We start from the raw sequence: 16,033 nt of genomic DNA, 5'->3' as shown, positions 1-16,033 counted from the left end.
CGTGTTTATCGATAGGTAATGGCTTTCAGCGTATTCAGAAAGCGCCTGCAACCGATTGTTCAAGCCCTTTGGGGTGAGATCCAAAGTCAAGACTCAGCCTTAAAAAAAAAAATTGGAGAAGAAGAAAACCAAATTTAGGAAACCATCCAAAACACTAGATGATGAAACAGACCAAGGAAGCAATCAGGATCAAACAAAGAGAAAACATAAACCCCTTCGAAAAAGTCCGACGTCTACACGGACAGGAGATACAGAATTTAAGAGTCCCGAAACTGGGGCAGCTGAATTGAGCAACAGCAAGGGAAAGCAACAATATCAGGATACCGACAAACTAGAACCATCATTGAGTGAGGTCCTGAAGACCATAAAGGATTTTCATCTGGACGTCAAAACAGATAGTCAAAGGAATCACGATGCGATTCAACAACTCCGAGGTGCTATCCAGAAGGTAGATAACACCTGTATGGAAATAGTCGATAGGATGGCCTCGGTGGAGAGCCGTACTGAAAATCTGGAAGCAGATGTTAGCAAACTCCAGGCTAAAGAAAAATCTCAATCAGCTACTATTGAAGACTTAATGACAAAGGTGGAGGACCTTGAAAATAGGGGAAGAAGAAACAACCTCCGCTTCCTGGGAATTGCAGAAGGGGCAGAGGGAAAGGATGTCAAGAGCTATATTGTAAATCTGTTGAGGTCTTCCATGCCAGAACTATCAAAGTGGGAATTAGAACAAGAAGTACAACGGGCCCATCGCTTCCCTTTGACACTCCCTAAAAACCCTATTAAAGAAAAACAGTACCCAAGAGCCATTCTAGTTTGCTTCGGAAACTTTCTTTTAAGAGAAACAATCTACGACCTGGCTAGACCAACGAGCAGGAGGGAATTTCAAGGAAATAACTTTTTTTGTATGTCCTGACTTTGCTCACGCAACGGTTGAACGCCGATGGAGGATGAGACAACTTTTTGCCCCATTTGAGAAAATCGGAGCAACTGTTTTTTTGCTGAATCCAGCGCGCCTAAGAGTTATCTACAAAGGAAAGACAAGGAACTTTACAAGCGAGATTCTTGCTGAAGCTTATTTACATGAACTTTCCGAACTAAGAAAATAGAAGGGGGGGGGGGAAGAGAGGGGTAAAAAAATTGAAACATAACCATCTGAAGCGCTATAAGGTTTTGAAATAAGGATCTCAGGCGATCAAGCAGGCGGTGATACTCGGATCACTCGATTGTCCATACCTGGGACCCCTTGGTCTCAGGATGCCTCAGGGACTGGTTGGGGGGAGGAGGTGTGTGAAGGGAGGGGGGAGGGAAGAAGGAAGAGAGGGGAAAGGGAGGGTAAGTAGAAAGCAAAAAACAAAAACTAAAAAAAAAAAAAAAAGGGGAAAAAGGAAGGAATGGTGTAGAATAGGTAAAGGTCAACAGAGGTATGCAAGGAAAATGATCTTGCAAAAGAGTTTTGATACAGGTTGTAACACTCTCAGTGATTCAGTGATGACACGCATTAATATATGTACAATGAATGTGGGGGGATTGAACGACTGGAGGAAAAGGCAGAAACTAGCATATCTAGTTAAGCATAATAGAATAGATCTTCTCTGTTTACAAGAGACCCACCTCCCTTGGTCTAAGAGAAATTTGCTTTGTATAAATGGGTTTGAATTGTTAGCCTGTACAACTCAAACATCAACAATCAGAGGGGTTGCCATTCTAGGAAGGAAAAGCTTAGGGAAAGGGAAAAAGGTGAAAGTAGATAGTAATGGCAGATGGGTGATTGTTGAGATGGAGCTGGGGCTAACTATTTGTACAGTGTATGGTTCTAATGAGGACGATCCTGAAATCTATGATTTTCTAGAAATAGAACTTGCAAACTGGCCCTCTCCTACAGTGTTTACAGGAGACTTAAATATTTCAGCTGAATGGGGGATAGGTAAATCGTATCAGGGAAGGAAACCTAGAGTCTTTAAAGCGGTTCAATCTTTATTAGCTTCTCATGGGCTTCAGGATATATGGAGAACAAAAGAACCATTAAATCTAGGCTATACTTACTTTTCTAATCCAGCCCAGAGATACTCTAGATTGGACTACTTTTTTGTTTCTGCCCCTGAAATTGAAAAAGTTAAGATAAGCAGACTCCCAAAGGTTATTTCAGATCATAACCCTCTGCTGGTGAATTACGACACAGGAGGGCTAGAACGGCCTAAAACAAACTGGACCTTTGAAAGAAGGCTGTTAGCAGACAGTAGATTTGTGGATCATTTGAATAAATGGGCTGGCGAATTTTTTGCGGCAAACCGATATAGCACATCCCGAAATGGGGTTTGGGAGGCTTTCAAAGCTGCTTTAAGAGGAGAATCAATCAGTTGTGCTGCCAGGCTTAGAAAGGAAGATAGAAGTGGAGTAGAGAGACTAATGGTCAAACTAGCCGAGGTGGAAGAACAACATATAAAGGATATCGCTACTGGCAGCAACACCGAGGCTAGCCAGGGTTTTTTGTTGGCAGTTAAAGCAGCATTGCAGAAGGAGGTTACACGGCAAGCAATAGGGGAGTACCAAGCTTCAAAAGCAAAAAGGTATGAAACGGGTGAGCAAGCCGGAAGAGCACTTGCACTACGGATAAGACAGGAAAAAACAAAGAATGCGATTCCATGTATAGAAGAGGAAGGGATAATATATACAGAGTTAAAGGATATCCTATTGATATTTAAAAAATACTATCAGAAATTATACGAGAAGGACCCTTTCAATAGTGATCAAGAGGACAGGTGTATTGACAGAGGACCGTGTTTGGATGATACAACAAGTAAAGCTCTTGATAAAGATATTACGTTAGAAGAAGTCTTATCTACCTTGCGAGAATTAGTGCCTGGGAAAGCATCGGGCCCTGATGGGCTTCCCTCTGAGGTTTATAAAGCTATTGAAAAAGAGATCGCTCCTCTTCTAGTAGATCTTTTTAATGGAATATTGTACTCTGGGGTGGTCCCCGATTCATGGAAGGAAACTAACATTATAGTCTTTCATAAGAAAGGCAAACCAATAGAGAAACCGGGGTCATATCGACCTATATCCTTAATAAACGCTGATACTAAGCTATATTCAAGGATTTGGGCGAAGAGGCTGGGCAGGATCATAGGCGATCTTGTCTCTCCATGGCAACATGGTTTTGTCCCTGGGCGTGGCACGACAGATCACATATCTAGAGCAATAACACTGTTTGATGCCCAGGAAGTCATGGGGGATGGGATGGCCATGATTCTGCTCGACGCAGAAAAAGCTTTTGACCGGGTGGAGTGGAGCTTCCTCTGGAAGATTATGGCTGGGAGGGGGTTTGGTCCAAATATTGCTAGGGCTATTAAAGCTATGTATACTGACCCAGAAGCGACAATTACGGTAATGGGAGAGAAAACAGACAAGTTTAAGATAAGTAGAGGGACTCGGCAGGGCTGTCCCTGCTCCCCCATATTATTTGCTTTATATATCGATCCGCTTATTCAGAAGATTCTAGAGAACCCCAGAATATCCCCTGTGATCTACAATGGTTATGAAAACAAGATTTTAGCCTATGCCGATGACCTGGCGGTTATCACAACAGACCCGCAGCAAGCACTCCCAGAACTGGTACAGATGGCTAAACGTTTTGGTAAAGGCTCAGGATATCTCCTGAATGAATCTAAAACCCAGATAATTTGCTCTAGAAACATATCAAGACCCGACCCTAGGTATGTTGATTCTGCTTTATATTTAGGGGTTAAGATAAATGCTACAGTGGGTAAGATAGTGGAAGAGAACTACCCTCCCCTTATTAAATCCATAGAGGTAGAACTAAAAAGGATGGATGCCCTTCATCTTTCGCTGGTCGGGAGAGTAAATGCTGTAAAAATGGCGATGTTCCCAAGGGTGCTTTATCTTTTTAGAGCAATTCCCCTATATATTGAGGAGAAAATTCTGAAGCAACTAGAGTCTGTCTTTATCAAGTTCATATGGCAGTATGGCAAGATTCGACGCTCAACGACCCTTATGTCTCTTCCGTGGGAAAGGGGTGGGATGGCACTTCCGAACTTGAGACTATATCATTGGACCTGTCTCCTAACCCAGATGCCAATTCTGTTTCAATCTGACACTGATGTAATTATTGTAGACAACCAGGGTCCCCCTTCCATCTTTCGATTACTAATGGGGGAGAAAGCTTTGGGATTACTGTTAACCGAACTGGAATATAGGTTTTATAGAAAGGCACGATTTAAGGTCCTGCTTGGTGCATGGTATGTTTGGAAATCAATTTTAAAATTTTTTCATATTCCTACAGTCAATCTGTATCTTCTCTTGTTTAACTCTAGCCTCTTTTCTCATTTAAACAATGACGGGATACTGCAAGTCTGGAAGGATTTAGGGGTTAAGACTATTGGAGATCTAATGGTAGGAGATAGGATAAGCGGGTTTGAGGACATGCAAAGGAGATATGGCCTCCCCTCAAATCATTGGCTTATATATGGCCAAATCTCCGGCATTTTACATGCTTGTAGACCAAAGCTTAAACCCCTTGTAGATTTTCCTGTGGTTGAAGGTATGAGAAGAAGATGTAGGAAGATTAAAGATATGTACAATCTGTTTGTGTCCAGATTACAGGACGATGTAGGAAAAGTGGAAAGTGATTGGGCAATTAAATTGGGAAACCCGGATGTAGATTTGGACCTAGCATTAATCTTGAACAAAAAGATTTTTCGGGCGTCCAATCTACGAGCACAACACTTCAAAACAGTCTTTAATCTATACCATACACCGGCTAAATTATTTGCCTGGGGTGTCAAGAATGATGATTGTTGCCCAAGATGCGATAAGGGACAAGCAGACCTAATACATATGTTCTTTACATGTGAACGATTGACCCCTGTCCTGGATGGAATAACAAAATACTGGGAGGGGCTGCTAGGTCATAAGATCGATCTATCCCCAACACTAATGCTATTTGGCTCAGATTCTAAACTGGTTTTAACAGATGACGAGGCCGCATTGGTTTTTATGTCAGTTGCCGTACTTAGAATTATTATTTCGGCCGGTTGGAAGGATGTAACAGCCCCGTCTTTTCAGATGTGGATCTCTAGATTCTTGGCTATTTATAATATTGAGTCTAGCCTTTATGAATTTAAAGGCGCTAAAAAAAGAGAAATGGGAAGACGATTATGGGCCCCGGTTAAGAAGTGGATGGATGATAGAATAAGAATCTGAAATGTACTGTATTGCTATATTTATTGATTGATTTTTATTCAATTTTTTTACCTCCACATTACATTACAATACTGTGTTCTTTAATTGTTCATATATGTATCAGATGTTCTTAAACCTTGCATATGGTAATGTATTTATGTATTTCCTTATTGCACCATGAACTCCATTAAAAAAAAAAAAAAAAAAAAAAAGAGATCCAAAATCAAGATGTCATCTGCATACATAAGGCATGCAATTGGAACTCCGCCCAAAGACGGGGCAATACCGGCGCAGGCTGAGAGGGCGACGGGTAAATCAACTGTATAGAGGGAAAATAGCAAGGGAGCCAGGAGGCAACCTTGCTTCAACTCATTAGAAGTAGAAATTATTTTAGATAAACCACGTTCACCTCCAAGTAAAACTCTACACCAGGTTTCTGAGTAGAGGGGGCGAATTAACTTAATAAGAAAGGGGGCATACCTAAATCAAATAACTTTCTCCACAGCAATATTCTATCTACTTTATCGAAGGCAGTGGAGAAGTCAATAAAAGCGCCATATACCTGACCACCACGGACTTTCACATATTTTTCCGTGATAACGTGCAATGCCGTCAAGTTATCAAGAGTTCCGTGATTTTGTCTGAAACCTGTTTGTTCAATGGGGAGGATTTTAAATTCTGATACCCATTGCTTCATTAAAATAAGAATACATTTTGCGAAAACCTTACCAATGGCATCAAGCAAAGCGATTTGACGATAATTTTGTGGAAGATCTCTTGCCCCTTTTTTATATAAAGGAACAATGATACTTCCTTTCCAGGAGGGGGGGACTGTTCCACTGGAAAAGCAAAATTTAAACACTGGAAAGAGAATTTTGCTCCAAAGTTCACTCTGTTGTTTTAAAACCGAGATTGGGATTTTATCTGGACCCATCGCGCCAGAGGAACGCATATTCTTAATAGCAAATTCAATTTCCTTTTCCGTTGGACAATCAAATACACGTGAGACATTATTGAATTCCACTTTGTATACTTGTGAATTATTGTTACTGTACAAATTCTCGATATATTGAACCCATACCTGTTCCTCAATGGCAATAGGAGTGGGACTGGCTCTGGTACCACAACCCTTGCCAATTAAAGACCAGAATGTTTCATCCAGCCCCTTTGTTGCCGTCATTGCGGCGGTGGGTGGTTCCTATTTTTTTGGGGGGGGAAGGTTTGTTTTGGTCATTGGAGGCCGACCGCCGCCGGAAGAAGTCCAGGTGAGTGCTTTTTCTTGCCTTCTGCTTTGCCTTTCTTGCCGTTTGCCGTTCCCGTCCCCCTTCCTGCTGTCCGTGCCTTTCCCGCCCCCCTCCCGCTGTCCGTGCCTTTCCCGCCCCCCCTCCCGCTGTCCGTGCCTTTCCTGCCCTCCCTCCCGCTGTCCGTGCCTTTCCTTGTGTTCAGAAGGAATGTAAGGGCATTTGATGTTTTCATTGGGCATATGGTGAAGAGGATCCTGCATCACGACACCGTGCCTATACATTCAAAGTGATACTTGGGTTTGCATGTTGTGCCGGTGGATGTGAGGCTACCTCGGCGCACATGAGGTTGTTCTTCCTATGGTGATCGCACAGAAGTATGCAGTGGATGAACTCTGCGATATTATCACGGCTCCTCGAATGGCCACGACTGGAGGCCTGGCACAAAATGGGGCAAAAGGCATACTTGCATCTTCGTAATCTTGCACGAAGTGTTTCCAGTAATAATACCTTCCACAATAACGCCATCATTAGAATCCACGTACAAGGGAGGGGAGGGGATCATGTAGCCTTACACCCAGAGATGCCGACTTTGGAGCTCTGGTTCGAGCGCTCAGCTCAACATCATGTGTGTTTGGGCAAACCACTTAATCTCTCGGCGCCTACCAAAAAAAAATTATTGTGTCCTTGTGTAACGGAACTGATGCTCATGTAAAGTGCTCTGATACCATCTGGGCGAATTCACGCTATATAAATCGGCAAAAGCATTCACTTTCCTTGATATCATTAAGTCACTCTAAGATTTCATCACGGTCAAAGAGCTTTTAATGTACCTTCGGCTAACCTGGGCACCTTATAAAATCGAAGACAAAATCGGAGTCTGCAGTGAAGGTGGGATTAAGGAGATGATATTTAATGTCGTAAAATTGATCCATCAATAAATGCTAGAGGAAGGACTCGAGGAGGATCGGAAGCACAAAACACTACGAAGTTTACGTGCACACATTTGCTATTACATCAACTGTCACGCGCATCTGCCAGGGTTGGCAGCGTTTTTTTAAAAATCTTTGCAGTTTTAATAGCGCGTACTCTACCCGAAGGTATTGCAGCGCTTTATATGAGCACCAGTTAATTACACAAGGATACTGGTGCAGAGGGAGGAAATACATGTCTGACGTCACAGGCACTGGCTGTCATCCAGTCCGAGGGAGGATTTTGGTCATTTCGTGGGTCAGCATTTACAATCACCACTCAGCTGACGGGATCTGGCAAAGGGGCCGTCGGAGGGCATGTTCAGAAAGGGGCACACCCTCAACCCCACCCCACAAATGGGTGTTCCCCTGGTCTCGCCCCGTGTTCGGGGGCTCGTCCCCAAAGAGCCACCCCTTGCCCGCCCCGGCGCGGCTTTTAGCAGTGGGAGGATCGGGGGAGTGGGCAGCAGGCAGCATGGCATTGTTTTCATTCCCACGCTGATCCCTGCATCCACTCCCCCTTGTGCTTCCTTGTGGAGCTCTCTCCTTAAAGAGACAGCGTCAACGCTGCTGACATGTATTGTAAACAAGGTAACACTAGATGCCACACTTTACAGGTGTGTACGATAAAGCGCCCGAGATTTGAAGAGATGATCAAGGCGACAGGAGGAGATCCAAACTCATTCGTCTCGCAAGCAGGCGAGTCTGAGAACAGGAAGATAGATGTTGCTACCCTAACAGAGAAACTGATCACCACAGACTGATAGCATCATAGCATGTTATGACTTCTGAGCAGCACAGGCAGCAGTCTGCAGGTCGCACGGGTAGAGTAGGTGTCTGCGTGCTGGAGAGTACACACAGTAAGTTCCGCGGTACAGTGGTGGTGGGAAGACGCACTCCTCGTTGTAGGATTCACGTTTTTCACGGAATCACAGTTTGTCAAGTACTTTAAGTACCATGATTATACACTCTGGCCATACCATCTCCACCCCCTCCTTACAGTTTTCTGTAGCCAACAATTAACTGCGCAAGCAGACCCATCAGATCGCTACATCTGCTCCCTATCTAGAAGTAACCAGTTCCTATAGCTACAGGCTATCAACTCACACCATCCAGCACAAAGCAGTGTGAGTCTTCTAGGGAGAGCATGGTGTGTGGGAGAGCATGGTGTGTGAGAGGCAGCAGTGTGAGTCTTCTAGGGAGAGCATGGTGTGTGGGAGAGCATGGTGTGTGAGAGGCAGCAGTGTGTGAGAGAGCAGTGTGAGAGACCTTTTATTTATGTTTTGGTTTTTGAAACATAAATAAAACGCATTGTTATCTGCAATATCATTAGCTCAAACTCGCGTAAATACGCGACTTATTGCATTGCAAATGCTATAGGTCTCGCATTCGCGAGAGATTAAGCTATTGGCATTGTAAATGACAATGCCATTTATTTATTTATTTTCAAGACCAACACCTAAATAAAAATTGTCATTTACAATGCCAATAGCTCAAACTTTTCAAAAGGCGAAACCATTGCATTGTAAATGCTTGTTTTTAAGACAAGCCGTCTCATTTGGAAACTTTTCACATCACTTTGATCTTCTGTTTCTCCAACTACTGTACTTCATGTTTTACAACACTGCCACCTAGCGGTTACTTTTCATCACCGCATTATCCTCAGCATTATTCCCTGTAATGCATGTTTTCAAGTTTTCCTTGCGTATTTTTTAATTGAAGTCGATTTTATTGATCCCAGCTTCGCATGACGTTACCGCAAGGCTCACATAATTATCATGTGGCATTTTCTATTTTCATAACTTTAAAAGAATTTTCATGTACTTGCTTTAACTGGTTTTTAGTGCTAACTGATACTACATATTGCATTTTTTACTGTGTAGCTTCCTCGTATCACCAGTTATTTCATTTTCTACGTTCACATGTGGTATTTCAAACTACACTGTTAAAGTACATTGCATTATAAGTTTAGTGTATGTGCATCTTTGTTTTTCACATCATTTTACGTGGCACATCCACTTTTTAATGTCCATGTTGCATTTCACATTTTTTTATTTTTACCTAATGTGGTCATACTCCACATCCATTTTCAATTTCAGGCAATACATTTTTGCCGTGTGCCATTTTCGCACACCTTGCACGTTACATTTCAGTGCTCTTTTCTCAACTTCACGTTGCCTTATATCACAGTACCTTGCGGTACATTCCCTGTACATGGGATTTATTACAGTTTGTACTTCACCCTACATAGTTTCTGTATGTGATTATTACTATTTTGTTGATTTACTTCTTCAAAAATCCACCTAGGTGTATCTTACACACCTCCTTATATCTTTTCTACCCATTTTCTCCTTCAATCACTTTTCATTTTCTCGCCATCTCTACACTGGTCTGGCCAACCAGTATGCCCTGGTGGTGATTGATGTGTCTATTTTTCATGACATGTTTTTGCGTCACCATTGTTGAGCAAATCTCATCTTTCTTCTTGCTTTTCTTTACATCACTCTTCCATTTACCATGCAGCACTTGCATCTTATTCACATCTGTTTTCTCTCTATAAGGGGGAAGAAGGGTTGGATTATTTCTTAATTCATGCTCATTCACTCATTTACATGTTTTGAAACTCTTCCCCTTTGATTACATGTTTAAAAACGTATTCATCATTCCATCCCTTCAAGATGTTTCATTTTAAAATTTTGCTTGTAACTTTTTGTTCATCTTTAAGTTCTTCCATCTCATTGCAAAGAAGGGAGAAGATGTAGTGCACTGCTCAGCCAGGATGTGTGATGATGCATGGAACGTTGAATGTTAGAATGTTGGGATGATAAGATCAGTTGCTGAATGGGCTGAGCAGAGCACACTCTGCTCCTGGTGGGGCTCTCTTCATGAATACTTCTTGAATAAATACTACATTCAAATTACAAAGAATGGACTATGCTTATTATTGTCCATCACAACTGCCAATTGTGAAAAGGCTTCCAGGGACACTAACAATCACAAAGATGGTTTCACCCCCGAAAGTTCACACCAATACCAGGAAACAGGGCTCTTCCGCAAATATCAATCACATCTCAAGTAGATTTCTGGCACCGCAATCAGGTTACGGTTACCAAAAATACACAATGCATTCCCAAACAGTGGAAGCGTGAAGATACAGTGTGCAGAGATATCCCGTAGCAAAGCACTCACATGGAACTGGCCAGGGCAATACCAAAGGAAGATGTCCTTTACAAATGACCCAAGAGATTTGTAGTTCTAATTACCAGCAATAAAAATTCTGTTTGTAATGCAGATCGAGGTGGCTGGTTGTCCCTTGTTTTAAACGTGTATGCCTGTGATCTTCACAAGACCAGTAGATCCATACTGAAGTAGATTAAAGTCATCATTTCCATACTGAAGTAGATCAGTCATCATTTTTTATATGACCAATGGAGCATTGCCAGGTGGAAGGCTGTCCGTTGCAAGGACACTGGTGGAGCTGACCAGCCTGTAGCTCCATACCAGATGCTTTACTTCTTGTTGCTCTTTGTTTCTTAGTTTTTCCTTGTCCAAACAAAAGACAGCTTCTTTAACTGTTGTATCACGCTTGAATCCAGGTCCGGGTCGTAGCCAAAATATGTTGTATCTTAAGACAGGTAGCCAGGAAGAGTTTTGTAGGTTTCTTTATTTGTTCCAAGTTGCTATGTGTTGTACAGTGCTTTGCTTCCTCCTTGGGCCAGCACTCTAGATCCCTCTGTGTGTTCTTGGTTCTGGAGTTCTCCTTCGCCCTGTTGGCAGTTGGAGCTCTGGTTGGACGAGGGGTGGACCTACCTATTCCTGTGTGCTGCAATAAAGCTCTATCTTAACTTACCTGCTCATGGAGTCTTCTTATCATTTAGAACACTATGTACATCAGTCTTAAAGCCGGATGAATCCATTGTGCCAGCCATACTCCAGCCCCACCAGCAGCAGCCTGCCTGTTGCTCAGCCAATCTTCGACTGTCACCACTCATCCACACAGGCACCCAAGCATTCCAAGCATCACAGTCACACCAACATTCCAATACCATCTCTCACTCTGGCTGAGCAGCTAGGAGACAGCAAGGCGGGGTAACATAGAATACCATTATGAGGATATAACACTCTTCCCCCTCACCTTCTACATTGTCTCAACTTCCCAAAAACGTAATTCCTTCAACTTTCCCCTCACTAATCAATTTCCATGCTTCATCCTCCCTCACCACACTCTATTCTACACTACTCACTTATTACCACTCTTTTATCTGCTATCTCCTAAGCATATGTATCTGTTAAAAGCTCAGGCCTTTTCTCCTTTCCCTTGTTTTAGGGTTCACTTGCTGTTACAAGATTTGTTTTGTGAACCGATTACACATCTTTCACATTGTTCTTTGTACAGCTCTTGGACAACTTCCTATAAATGTTGTTCTTTATTAAAATTCACATCCATTTAAATGCCAACTAGCCTGTGTATACTTGTTCTCACTTTTGACGTGCAAGAGAATGGAAGCACAGGAAGATAAGGTGATTAGCCAGAGTCACACAATTTGTCTAAGAAAAGAAATTAGGTTTAGGACTCTGTTGCTCTAGTTCAACAGAAAACACTTTTGTTTTGCAGTTTTATATAGCGCGAACGCTAACCAAAGGTATTGGACCGCTTTACATGAGCACCAGTTACATTACACGAGGTCACATTCATTTTTGGTAAGCACAGGTAGATTAAGTGATTTGCCCAGAATCACAGGATGTTGAGCCAACGCAGAGACTCCAACCTGGTTCCCTAGCTCCACCGTCAGCAGCTCTGGCTGTTACGTCACATCTTCATGAGGCCACATCTGCACAATCCCTGTCTATGGTGGGTGCCTCTTTCTTGTAAGCATGCCATGTCTATTTCAAAGTGATCAAAGAGGACCTTCATACATGACCAGAACTTGCTACAGTTCTGCTTACCTGAAGTGTGTTGCGGGGCTGAGATGCTGACAGACAAATCTACCATCACTCACCTATCCTGACGTGTAGCTCCAGTGCGCATGTTCCAGAGCCCACCAGGTTGAGGACGGTACAGCGATAAAGACCAGAAGTGTCTGCTGTGATGTTTTGGAGTATCACCGAAGCGTGGTGATCATCTGTAGGCCGTCAGGCAGTGGTGGCCGGCGACAGGCGGAGTGGCAAAAGGTTGAAAGAGAAAGAATCTGGTGAACATTGTGCATTTGTAGCTTAAAGAGATGGACAGCCATCAGAAATGCCCCTTTAATTGATTTATTTGCTAAGTTGAGTGTGTTGCCGTCTGATCCTGGGCGTCTGGGGCTCTCTATGTATTGATATCTATATAGTAAATCCTAGCTGGGAAGCAGCAGAGCACTAGGGGCGTTGGAAGGCAATACACAATGATATGCATTAAGGCGGGGGGGGCAAGGTTGTCATTACTTTTTGACAAATGTACACTCCTTTCAGGCACAGGGGTTTTGTGATTGGCCAAAACTCAGATGATTTTCAGTCAAGTACTGAGGCCAGAATTTGAACTAAGTTCACAAGGTCCCAAAGTTAACACCATCGCCACTTGACCACCTCTCCCTGCTCTAGTACCCTAGCACCTCCCTCGTAATCCACATCTGGGAGCTTTTGAAACATCTGTAATGCTTATTTGTTACTAGACTTTCACACCTGCTGTGATTCTGGAGGTTGGTTTTGGGAGCCAGCAAAGTGTCTCACGTCACACTCGCATATAGGGCTTTGGTTGCACTCTTGAAGTGGTTGATTGAGTGAGTGAGAACAAGCTTCGATATGATCTTTAGTCTATGAAATCTAATCATAATCCCCAGATGTTGAACTCACAGTTCAAGTTGACTCATAGAAACTTGAGTAGGGCCTGATAAGTGGTGTTAGATAGGAGGTGGAGTGGCCAGAAAGAACAATATGGCTGCAGTTAAGATTAAATGTGGGTTTGTGGGGACTCATTTGCAGGAGCAGCCTGTGCAGGTAAGAGCGGTGGGGGAATTTTGACATACCAACACAAGGGAAAATTAAATAAAGAATACATTTTCCCTTATCATCGTCTGTCAAAATCCTCCTCACCCGGCCCACCACTTTTGCCTACACGGGCCGCTCCTGCTCTGTCGTCATTGACGGTGGCCATCAGTTCTCTGACTCAATTGGGCCCTTTTGCCACAACTGAAACACCCTCTGTAGCCCTTGTTTGGAGTAAATCTCTGCTTGTTTTCAGGCGGGAGGCTACCTGCAAAATGCTTGTGGATAAATAAAAACATGTATGTGTCAGGGTTGATATCGCTTTCAGATGAAGGCAATAGAGAGCTCCCTGCCTCATTTCACAGCGCTCAGTTTGCTCAGATGCATTAAGGGTGATGGAGCAAGGTGAAGAACAAGATTTTGTTCAAACTTGTGAAGTTAATCTCTCGTAACAAAGTAATCAGATTAATAAGCTTGTGGTGAAATTATTAATCAATTTAGTTTAAGAATACATTCATCATTACACGCGGGATAAACTAATGAGCTCTATGTTGCAAACGCAAAGAAAGAATAATAAACTAACCTTGTCTATTGTCTTTGTCGGTATTAAATGCGGCAGTTAAATTAATGGCATGTGCCTATTTTATGTGCTTATGTTATGTCTTTTGTGATTAAAGCTCATGGAGTTCCTGCTGTACGAAAAGGAGAAGTAATTATGATGCTGCCTATTTGTGCTTTTGCTAGGTAACATAATTAACAGGATTAATTAGTAAAGGGGGAGGGTAACAGAATGGGTCTCAATTCTTTAATTAATTGATGTTTTATGTTTGTTTAATAATAGTTTCCAAAGTGAGGCCTAAAAGATGGTTCATAAAATATGGCTGACAGAGCTGCAGACGCAAAAGCTTGTCCAGAGTGAACTCTTTACACATGCGCAGCTGTGAAGATTTTTGCTGCATTATCATCGTGAATTAAAAAGCAGTTCTTTGGTCGCGTTGAACGTGCTCATGGAGAGATGGCCCAAGGACAGGAACTTGATATGTCTGCCAAGGTTAGGAAGTTGACGTTTGGAGCTTGAGGAAAAAAGTATCTTACTTGAGGAAGCTGAATTAAATGAAAATGAAAGACAATATGGCTTATGTGAAGCCTGGACTTGGTCAAGAGTCAGAGATGACCTAATAATTTTATCATGGACCGACACAGGACTGCCAATGAAAAGCTCGTACTCGTTTTAAAGAATGTAAAATGTAGAAAGTTTAGCTAGAGAGAAAGTAATAAAGTCTGACACAATGAGCAAGGAAAAAACTCTTACTTTTCGATTCCTGAGTGACGTGACATGCTGATGGACCTTTGACGCATGTAAGGACAGCAGACTTTAAATGATTCTTTCCTTTTTAGGTAAAGAGAGATTTAGTCCGGGAAATAGATTAGGGGAATGGAAACTGTTATTTTTTGCTAATAATTCATGTTTCTGAGCTTGCTTTTTGGATGTCAGTTTTAATTTCATTTCCTCATTAAATGCTGCTTTCTTATTTGCTAATAAAATAAAGATTCTAAAACGTAAATGCTTTTTCCTTATGAAAAATAAAGTAAATAAAATTAGATTTGAAAAGACAAGCTGGACTTGTTTATTCATGGTCTAGTTTCCATCAGTTGATCCAATCGCCTTAAGTGATTTGATTATTAGGTGATAATATGTTTAAAACCATGGTAAAGATAAATGAACTGCAGTTTTATATAATAATGTAAATATTATGTGAATAGATTTATTAATCAAATCACCTGATTCAGTTGCTCAAAAACTGTCTCATTGGTGTTATGGGCCTGTATATGTGTTTGATGTTTAATGGTGAATATTGAGGTGATAGGTAGCGTATGTGAGATAGTTTTTCAATCAGAGCGCTGGATCAAGGGAAATGTAGTGCATGTTAAGTAACACTTACTTAACTCAATTTCTTTGGTTTTCACCATTGTTGGTGCAGCCTGTGCTGTGTATCTATAGACACCTGTTTCGGGATTGTTGTCCTTTATCCTTGTCATCTCTACCAGTTGAATGTCAAGAACAAGTTCCCTTCTGTAACATACGAACTTTCAAACACCCCCACTCATACAGACAGGAGTAAAACATTACTGAATAAACGGTCTAATTTTAGTTTAGTTTTCCTTTTTGCGCCTGTCTGTATGAGTGGTGGTGTTTGAAAGTTCGTATGTTACAAAGTCTCACCCAGAAGGGAACTTGTTCTTGACATTCGTCTTTTTGGTACCCTACCCTTTTGGGTCTTGGGGTGCCTCTCTTTCATTAGAGATCTCTACCAGTTGGCCTTACAACCCCCACAATCCAGCCGTGTGAAAGATTACTCACATGTAAACTACCATGGTACTGGTCTAACTTTCTATGTAAGTAAATCCTTAGCTGATGGCTAAATTGCACCATTACATATTCTGAAACTCTCGGATTGGATTTAGCCCAAGTAATTCTGCTACTTCTGTTCCTAAGCTACTTTGGTGGTTTTACAGCTTTGTCAACTAAATGTAAATTGTTTTGAGTGTTCTTATGCTGTGCCCTTCCTTCTCATCATCTGTACAGGGTGCAGTTGAAATGGCTGAATCTGAGGACATTGCCCTGAACATAGTAGACTAGATTTTGAATGATAT

General features: G+C 42.1%; 1 protein-coding gene across 1 annotated transcript in view; it reads right to left on the bottom strand.

Moving 5' to 3' along the window:
- The window catches only part of LOC147677763 (uncharacterized), a 126,524-nt gene that overhangs the window by 48,692 nt on the left and 61,799 nt on the right, over positions 1-16,033 (bottom strand). The window contains exon 5 of the mRNA XM_086945585.1: positions 12,415-12,537. Coding sequence (XP_086801711.1) covers positions 12,415-12,537 — 123 coding nt within the window. The remainder of the gene's footprint in view (positions 1-12,414; positions 12,538-16,033) is intronic.

Source organism: Lissotriton vulgaris, chromosome 12 (assembly GCF_964263255.1).
Source record: "Lissotriton vulgaris chromosome 12, aLisVul1.2, whole genome shotgun sequence".
In the NCBI taxonomy this organism is placed as follows: domain Eukaryota; kingdom Metazoa; phylum Chordata; class Amphibia; order Caudata; family Salamandridae; genus Lissotriton; species Lissotriton vulgaris.
The sequence above is the reverse complement of the archived record's forward strand: the minus strand, read 5'-3'. Positions and strand labels throughout refer to the sequence as shown.